The 9816-nt window shown below is 30.7% G+C and overlaps 1 protein-coding gene across 2 annotated transcripts in view; it reads right to left on the bottom strand.

Moving 5' to 3' along the window:
* Positions 1–3287: 3287 nt before the first annotated feature.
* LOC118183486 (matrix metalloproteinase-21-like) overlaps positions 3288–9816 on the bottom strand; it is a 172003-nt gene continuing 165474 nt past the window's right edge. For both annotated transcript variants that reach the window (XM_035353047.2, XM_035353048.2), the window contains exons 8-9: positions 5619–5797; positions 3288–4393 (exon numbers count right to left, since the gene is read on the bottom strand). In XM_035353047.2, coding sequence (XP_035208938.1) covers positions 4109–4393; positions 5619–5797 — 464 coding nt within the window. In that variant the 3' untranslated portion in view covers positions 3288–4108. The remainder of the gene's footprint in view (positions 4394–5618; positions 5798–9816) is intronic.

Below are 9816 nucleotides of genomic sequence, written 5' to 3'. Positions count from 1 at the left end.
TATTTAGACTTGCAATATAGCATTTGAAACAGGCTGTATAATATTTTACATATAATTGTTTAGTTACATTTAATTGTTGAATTATTTACATATAATTGTTGAATTATTTACATATAATTGTTGAATACGAATGCTAACAACTTTTATAATGATGCATTTTTAAATATAAATTTTCTGTTTTATAAAATCTTCCTTCTATTAATTCAAATTGCAGAATAATTTCCATAATATTATAATATTAAATAAAAGAAAACATGCCAATTTAAAACTTAAAATTAGTCAAAATAGCAACCTTATGTTGGCGTAGATTTTAAACTATCGAGTACAAGGGCGTAAGTGTCTTCTTCAAAAGCATAAAATATTTTTGCTCCTAAATGAAAGGGACCTGTATCTGATGGTATTTGAAATCGATAGAGGTTTTAGCTATCAGTTCTAAAATCTACGCAAAAATAAGATTGTTGTTTTGCCTAATTTTAAATAATATTAATTGAAAGGAATTTCACAGTTTGGTGCTGAACAATTTGAATTAACGTTTAATACAATTTGAAAAATTTCATTCTGTAAATAAAACTAATTTGTAATTTCATAAGAAATTTCATAATGGAAATTGAATAAACTGTGACATAACCTCGTTTTAAATTTATTACTTTTTGAAGTATTCAATAGAGATTTGGTTGATACAGTTGCCTTAAGGAAATTTCAGGGTATCTCGTGACTCACTTGATGTACTCTTGTTTGATGGCAGAACATTAAGTTTATTTTAATCTGATTACCCGCAAGTTACTACAGAACCTCATTACAAGCAAGCATTTAAAAGAAAGGAAAATTAATTCTTTCTTTACTCAGTTTATTACTGTCAGTTTATTGGAGATAGAGTCTTAAACATTTTAGAATAAATAGTTACAGAAAAACATTTAAGAAAAGAGAACAAATATTTCTCTTTTCAGTTTATTGGAGATAAAGTTTTAAATATTTTAGATTAATTAATTATAGTAAAGCACTTGAAAGAAAAATACCTTCTACAGGAGGCCTCTTTGAAGGAAGCTGAAACCTATAATACACACAACATAGGATTAATAACAAAAGTCCCACTATATAGTTAACATAGGCAGCTACGGAAGTCAAGTCCTGAAAGAACTGTTAAAGTTTTGCTATCTTAACCATTCTGCTATTGTTGTGCATTTGAATGAAGGCTACTACCTCGTTGCCGTTACATTGCATTAAACTATTGTTAAGTTACAAAAAAACACAGTAAAGTCAGAATTTCCAAATTCCGATTATTCGATATTTCTGATACGTTGAAATAATATTAGAAGCTATTATAATTAATGCACTATTGATATTATTTTTACTACGGAAGAAACTGTCATTTTAACAATATTAGAAGTATACTATTTGTTTTATTTAAGGTACAGAAATCATACTGCTACCTTCTGACCTGATTGCAGTTCAGCATTAGCTCGCCTTTTCTTTCTTTCTTATTCTCCCCTCCCCTTTTTTTTCTGGTAAAGTAACTTCTCGATTTTATTTCGTGCATATTTAATTCATTATATTTAATTTTCTCATGTACAACGTTTCTACTGTACACTTTTTACACAGTGTATTGCGTATCTAAAGGGTATGTCTTTGTTTTCTATGTAATAACTTTGTAGATGTGAAATAATGGAATTTGTTATTGCTTTCGTTTTCTTTTGCACTAGGTTTGTAATAAAACATTATATTTTGTTCAGTGGGTTAATCAATAACTAATCTGATATAAATCCGAAAATATATTTGCATATAATCTTGGTGGATAAACACAATAATACGTTTATATACTAAACCATGTAAGTTTACTTTCGGAACTAAGTCGCCTGGGAAGGTGGAGAATTTTTAAAGAACAATTTCAAAACTATAGTAGGACGATTCTTAGAAAACAAATTTAATTCCTTTATGGTTCAGATGTAACTATTTTTCAGTATTTAGATATTATTTGTGTATAATGTTAGAGAAAATTCGATTTTGATCAAAATTATGCTTTGGAAATTGACTTAAGTTATCACAACTCATTAACTTAAATTAAGTTATACAACAATCACTTAAGTTATACAACAATCATTTGTAATATTTCCAAGGATAAATATGAGTTTTACACTAAATATGAATATCCACATAAAAATATGAATTTTTTATATTTATATTATTAACATATAATGAATATTTAACTAACTGGTCATTTTGCTCTATGGTGACAGTATAGAATGTTAAAGTTTGTATTTTTAAAACTATTTTAACTACAGTAAACTTATTTTCTTTAAGTCGTCTGCCTTATTTTGAGAAACTTTGCAAGTGGAAACACATATCTAGTATCAAATTAAATAAAACCTGTGGTCAACGTTTTCGAATACCGTGCACAAATATCTTGAAAGTGAACATTCCTCTGTTAATTTTAATGTAATATCAACTTTGTTTCGTGAAATGAATTTGAATTGCGCCCGTTTCAAAGACGATTACTAATAGGGTGTATTTGTAATCAATAATGTTGGTTTATTACTAAACAAAAAAAAAAATACATTTCAGACAAAAATACAGATTTGTGATTTAAGTACATGGTGACAGCTTAATTATGCATTATCAATACGAATATGCATCACAAATCTGTATTTCCATTCACTTTAATAGTTCAAAGTGGTAGTTTAAATCGTTTCGTGATGAATATCTACCCAACTTATGGCAAAACACTTGAGTAGGTATACTGAATTCAGCCAACTGTCCATACTAATTCCAGTGAAATAATATTTTTTAGCCAACTGAATATTTTAAAAATTAAAAAAAAAAGAGTTAAAGACTGGAAAGTTTGACTAAAAATAAAATTGTGCAAAAGTACATAGGTCATTATTAATATTTCTTAATTCGAAATGAAACACAAATTTATTTTTAAAAAACACTTAATTGTTAAACCAGTCAAGAAATGCGCTAAAACTGATGTAATTTTACATTTAGCAAAATTAAACTAAAACCAAAAACACAATAATAAAAGAGATGCATTTTAATTCTAAAACGTATTATGAATTAAAAGGGTTTCCATTTAACATAAGCAGATAATGTTTTTGACATGAAACTAGATAGTAACTGTAAAATCTCGCGTTTAGGATATCTGAAATAACAGTATTAAGAGTCGATTATGAGAGTGCTCAGAGGAAGTAAATTAAATCTAAATATAATATTCAAAAATATTCATATTAGCTCTTAAAAAACTGCTGTTTACTTTAGAAGACTAAACAAATTAAGTGTACAACTATACAAAACTAAGTATAAAAAACAATACACAAATTTTTTTCCACTGTGTTAAGTTTCGTCATACATATATATATATATACAAGTCACAAAATTAAATCACAAAAAATTAAATATCAACAGTACAAATCACCGTCATGTAAATCTTCGCCCAAAGGACTGCGTTCAAAAATACGGGAGGAAAAACTAAAAATGTACATATACGGGGTGAGTGATAATATCTTTGAATCTAAAAATCACAGTCACAAATTTCAGCGTTCCAAATAATAGCAGAATTAATCTCCACCAAATCGAAAAAATCTACAGAATCTATAGTTCTACCTTCAAGACTTATTCTCTTTTAATTTCACTCTGAATGTCAAATGTTCAGACATCAAGACTCTGCTTACTAGTTTGCTTGTAGTATTACTTGTTTTCAATACGAATTCCAAAATTCTAGTAAATTAGACATTACGTACAGAATGCACGGAAGAAACTCGAAAATTAAATTTCGTGCATTCAACTAAGCTCCACTGTCTAGCTTCCATGATAAGCTGGAAGGTGTGAGTTCGAACACTACATAATCCTTTTCAGTCACATACTTAATATCTGAGAAGATTGTACCTAAGACGCTAGCCAGAAATAAATGAAAATCTTTTCATACTGGGTAACAGTTCTAAAAATGGTTTATCTTCAAGTGGGTACCATTTGAAAAGATTTTAACTGGGTAATCTGGAATCAGATAACTTCAAAGTGACTGTGCTTTAACTAATTTATCTACATCTAAGCCAGCTTAGAATTCCAACATATTCCTAAAGTGTATTTTACTGACAAGAGCAACTTAGATATCCAATCAAGCCTCCACGTCGCATATATCATACCACTTGGATGAAATAAGACAAGGTCCTCTGATCTTATTCGTCCGCCTCCGGTCCAAAGGATTAAAAGCTACGTTGTGCCAGTAGTAGATGCCTTTAAAAAAGTACATGGATCGGTCCGTGTAGGAGTAGTATACAGCATCCAAATACGATGGTAAGCTGGATTCCTTATGAACACTTGGAAATTCTTGATGCAAATGCTTTGGATATCCAGGCAAGCAGCAACCTTCATTTCCTCTTGATACGTCGTATGCATAAATCTGAAAGAAAAACAGATTATTTGAGGTTAAGTGGAAGGAGAGAAAACAAATATACACATTGGATGGCTAAATATCAAGTTATGCGATGATGCTATTCAAATTTTATGTAAGACATCATGAGATAGGATGAAAACGATCCGACACCAATATCACCAATGAAACATAGTTTTATTGAAGAAAACAGCTTTTAATTGGTTCTTGCGTATTTTGTGCTGATTTCGATTATGCAATTAAGTTTCCGTATCGGACATAATTCTTTTGAGGAATTTTGCACTAGCTCTATTAAATTAAGTCAGACGAAAATCTGCTTGTGTTTCTCAACCTCAACATGTATTATCTCAAATCCGTTTGGGTTTCTTTAAATTTAAGAGCACGAAAATGCAATCCTGAAACATTGACGATGTTCCTTGCAAACAAAGTCTAAAGCAGTCTTGTTTTATTATGGGAATACAGAAGTCAGCCTATACTAAGAGAATGCGAAGTCATAGCTAAGTATTATAAGTTATGAGAAATACTCATGGAATGTTTATGAAAAGCTGATAGCAAAAGTTCTACTCATTTAGCCTGCAAGTTGTATACATAAAGTACTACTTCTTTTATTGGAATGTAATAGTAAAAACAAGAAACATTCTATAAAACAATTTTCTAATCTAAACAGGTGCTTGGATTTCAAAATTTCAAAATGTAGTTTATCAATTTTTAGTATACCTCTACAACAGAAGTACTTATCACATCTCGCACGACACTACATTTAATAAAATTAGTTGCGAAGGTAATGAATATATATATGTAGAGAGAGAGAGCGAGAGAAAGGGTTTTCGTTTTCGAAACATCAAAATTAGTAAAGTAAAATTAAGGCATCTTTGTTGATCTTCCAATGAGGAAAACAATGACAAGTATTCCTCATGAGCATATCTTGAATAAGACTTCATATAATTCGTGGAAGTCCTTTAAAAATGTGACTGATGATTTGCCAAAAGGTAAGGCAATTATTGAGAAACAACATTAGTCAATCTTCAGAAAGCCACATAGCTGCAAAATGAGAATAATATCTCATTTGCATTCCGTTTTTGAATTATCTGCTTCATATTTTAGAGATAACTTAGAAAATAAACAAATAAATGCGACTCCATTTTTGCTCATAAATAAAAAAAAAAAATTGCATGCTAAATAAAAATCAGTATTCTAAAATTCAATACTGATCTTCCTGTGTTTCAATGCTTACTTGATTTCCTTTGAAGAAGTATAAATTTCCATCCCGCTTGTCGAAAAAGACGCTATCCAGATTTCCGGGAATGTTCGGAAAAGAACTACCAGGTATGGCTCTGAATTCAGAAGATATATTTTTCGGATAACCAGCAGCTACTCTGTCTTCGGCGCTGTTATATAACCAGAAGTGGTGGCCTTTAATGAAAGATGAAGAATTTTCAAAAACTGTGCAAAATATATTAGGTGCATATATAAAAACTTGTACAGAAAGGTAAACTGATTTCGGATATACGCCTGTTGAAAAATGTGTTCGTAATTAAAGATCTGGGAGAATGGACTCGAGCTCAATACAGTAAAGCTTACCGGAGTCAGGAGTTACGCCATTTAACACATTGTACGTACGGCAAAATCGCATTGCGCGAAGTTAAATTTTGTGGAAAAAAAAACGGATTAAATATAGTTCAGCTTAAGAAAGTATATGTATAATTTATACAAACCAAAGTATTATTGCAATTAAAAAGAAAAAAAATGAAACTAACATAATAGTCGAAAGAATTTATTTCAATTACTGCTTAAGGAGTAGATCTATGAGACAATTCCTTTTTTAAATAGTTGGTGAATTTTGTTTGGGAAAATGTTTGAGGAAGCATATTAAACATTTTGCGGCTAGTAGTGCAAAGTTTTTTTTTTTTTTTTTATAGTGCAAAGTTTCCAAAGTTGAGTATTCTTTTCTTTCTTCATTAGGGTCAATTTCCATTACAAAATCAGACAGTTTCTGTACCTTTGTTAACAATTTGTTTAACGTCTTGTACGTTAAATGCTCTTTATCTTCTTCACTATCGCTGCTTTCATCGTCAGCTAGTATTAAGATGCATACTGTTAGAGATCAGCGAATTCTTCATTCCTCATTTCAGGATCGTCATTGTCGACCAATTGATTTTCTCCTCCTTCTAAATCAGAAAAATCTTTCACTGATATTTCTGCAATTTTTACGATTTCTTTGGCATCATTTTCAATCGATAGAATGTTCATTGATGACCACTTCTTGACAGAGTTGATGCCAGCAAGCATTCATTTTTTATACTTGTTCACCTGTTCCTATGCTAGTTTAATCAATTCTATGCAATGACTTATGTCAAATTGCTTCCGATATTCCATTAGAGTGTCGTGCTTTCCTTCGTCCAGTGCTTTATTTGCAGAGATGCAAACGTATCTGACAATGCTTTGAATGCTTTTATGATTCGCTAATCCATTGGCTGGATTTAGGAAGTGGTATTCGGTGAAAGGAATAAAACTTCTGCTTTTGGTTGCAATTTTGCGAGGGCTTCAGCATCATGTTCTGGAGCATTATTAGAATTAGAATAACTTTAAACCTCAGGTTTTTATGTTCTAAGCAATGCTTAAATCTAATGGACTTCCAGTCATCAAGAAGATTATCTAAGTGGAGACATTTAAGATAATGCGTATACGCAAAATCGCAATCCGCAAGTCCACGTTTGTCAAGAATATACTGTACCCAACATTTTGCCCGTAATCTCTCTATTGTTGCGAAAACGAAGCTGGAATATTTACATGTATGTTCCCCGATTAACTACGCTTTCTTAAGTACTTGGATAGGCATAACATTTAAAATAGAGATAAACGAATGAATAAGCGATAATCATTCAATTAATATGAAATCAAAGATCACGATACTTTTTTTCCTTCACCTTAAAATCATTACACCATCCAGCCCTATATTACTTCCACCATTAAGTCCTTATGGAAGCACATATATGTGCCTCTTTTTAGACTCCCAAACTATGAATACAGCACAATACGAAGAAAACAGTTCAAGCACGAATCGGCATTTCGGAATCATAATGGGCATAATATATTTTATAGTCATATCTAGAACTTTACCGTTTCGGGACAAGAGGTTTCCCATTAGAAAGGTTAAAACGCTGATATCAGAAAGCATAAAATCTTTAAATAATTTATATCGAAAAGTTAAAATTAATAACTAGCTAATGTCTAGATTCTTTTTGTTTCTGAATATTATAATAATTTTAGAAAAATTACGAGTGATAATTTTGATTTTTACAAGAGATGGACACGTCACACTCTATTCGTCCGCAATTAAATGATACTAATTTCTCGAAGCCATGACAACAGGTCCTATCAAATCTCGTTTTATTCAGGTTTTTATATACCGTGTCTCAATTATTTTAGATTTTTATAAACATCAATCATAAAGATTAGCTACTACTATTATAATGATTTATAATGATGCGTGTCTGTCATTCCTATATTAACACTAGTAAGAATGTTAACAGACTCATCAAACGCACAGTCTCAAAACTCATAAAAATATTTTTTAGTTAAAAAAAAAAAAGTCATATCTGAAATTTATACTATATGTGCTACACGCAGGAAATTATAAAACGGAATTGTTTTGTAAGCATTTATTTAAATCATTTTAATTGGATTTTTATTTCTAGTAAACTCATTACATACGTATATCGAAAGAAAAAAAAGCTCAGTTTTGAGCTAATATCGTAAATTACATGTTATAAAAAATATTACCTCCTACATATTTGATGAAATATTAATAAGAGACGCTTCAATTTAAAAGTGAACGATACGCTTCTTGCTCTTCTAAAAGGTCATTTTTCAACAAAATTATTTGCTTTTCGCTGAATCACTGAGAAACGATTACTAACAATTACTGCATGCAAAATTACACGTAATAAATTTGTGTACTTTCAGTTGATTGTAACAAATATAAAAATTGTAAGTAACATATAGATAATTTACTTTTGTCGCGTCAGTTAAGAAAATTAAAAATGGTACAAAATCGTACTCCCACTCTTTATGTTACGGAAAGCTAGTATGAAATTAACAACTACGCAACAAATTACACATGATTTCATTTCCAGAGTAACGTGTAGTTTAAGAGAGGTTTTTTAAAATAAGAATTTCAACTATAATCAATGAAAGTATTTATTTAATCCCAAAAATTGCAATGAATATCGGAAATGCTCTTATTTCAATCCATAATAAACAATATGATTTTTTTCATTTAACACACTATTTTAGAAACTATAGCTTACTCATTTTATGTAGTTCTAGTTTTCAATTGATATAATGCATTTCAGACAAACATGCATTTAAGTTAATAATTATAAAGAAACATAATAGAACTCATTTGTTTCCTGGTACAAGATTATATAAATCCGTTTGGATCACGACCAGTCATGCGGTCCTTGGGTGCGCTTTGCAAAATTCATTTCCACTATTTGGTGTTGCCATCTGTTGGCAATATTACAAAACTATAATTTTTTTCCCCCTGAAATTGTTGATTTTCGCTGACTTTAAAAGTTCCAATTTAATGTTTACTCCTTGTTTGCCGAAAATTCGAAACACCTATCTTTAAAGCTTTTATAGCACTGGTTCTCGTTTTCTGTTCTACAGCAAATAAAAATAGTAAGAGTGGACAGGCCGTTCCTAGCGGGGATACAGCGAAACGCGGGCAGCCAAAATCAGGGACGGCCGAACTCTCGCGATACCACGACTGGATATTTTAAATTCTTTGTAAGTACTTATCATATGTAAGTACTTTTGTACAATTTGTCATATGTAAGTACTTAGTGAATATGAAATTAAAATGTTATTAATCCTTGAGCAATTTTTTAATTTTGAAGGCAGCAATCCTAGGAAAGTACCTGGCGGACAGTGGCCTAGAGGCGGCATTTCCAAGAAAGTACGCGGGCAGCTAATGGCCTAGGAACGGCCCTGAGAGTGGAGCTCCAAGATATTTTTAACATTAATATGAATAAATTTTAAGCAACCCCCCACACACACAAAAGAAAATGGGGAGAAAGGAAAGAAAAAAAAAAATCGAGTTCATTTTCTACCCGTGCCTTGGAAAACTAGAAATTCTTTCGCCACGAATTTTGAGAGCTTAAATATCAGAAAATACTATTTAAACATACATCAGAAATTTTTTTATGTTTTTAATACTTCCGGTCGCTTATATTTTCCTAATTTTATCATCTTGTAGGGTTTATATTTATTTTAACTAACATTTATTTTAAGTTTAAACTATCTTTCCTGTCAAGCCTTACTTTCCCCTGGAACTGCCAATGCCAGAGTATGTAAATTTTAGTAGAACGCGCAAGGATTCGAATTATCAGCGGAAGTATTCTGAGTTAAATAGAAAGGAAAGGAGTTCG

This window comes from Stegodyphus dumicola, chromosome 5 (assembly GCF_044657685.1).
Source record: "Stegodyphus dumicola isolate Sdum_Otavi_A_Nest chromosome 5, ASM4465768v1".
Lineage (NCBI taxonomy): Eukaryota > Metazoa > Arthropoda > Arachnida > Araneae > Eresidae > Stegodyphus > Stegodyphus dumicola.
The sequence above is the reverse complement of the archived record's forward strand: the minus strand, read 5'-3'. Positions and strand labels throughout refer to the sequence as shown.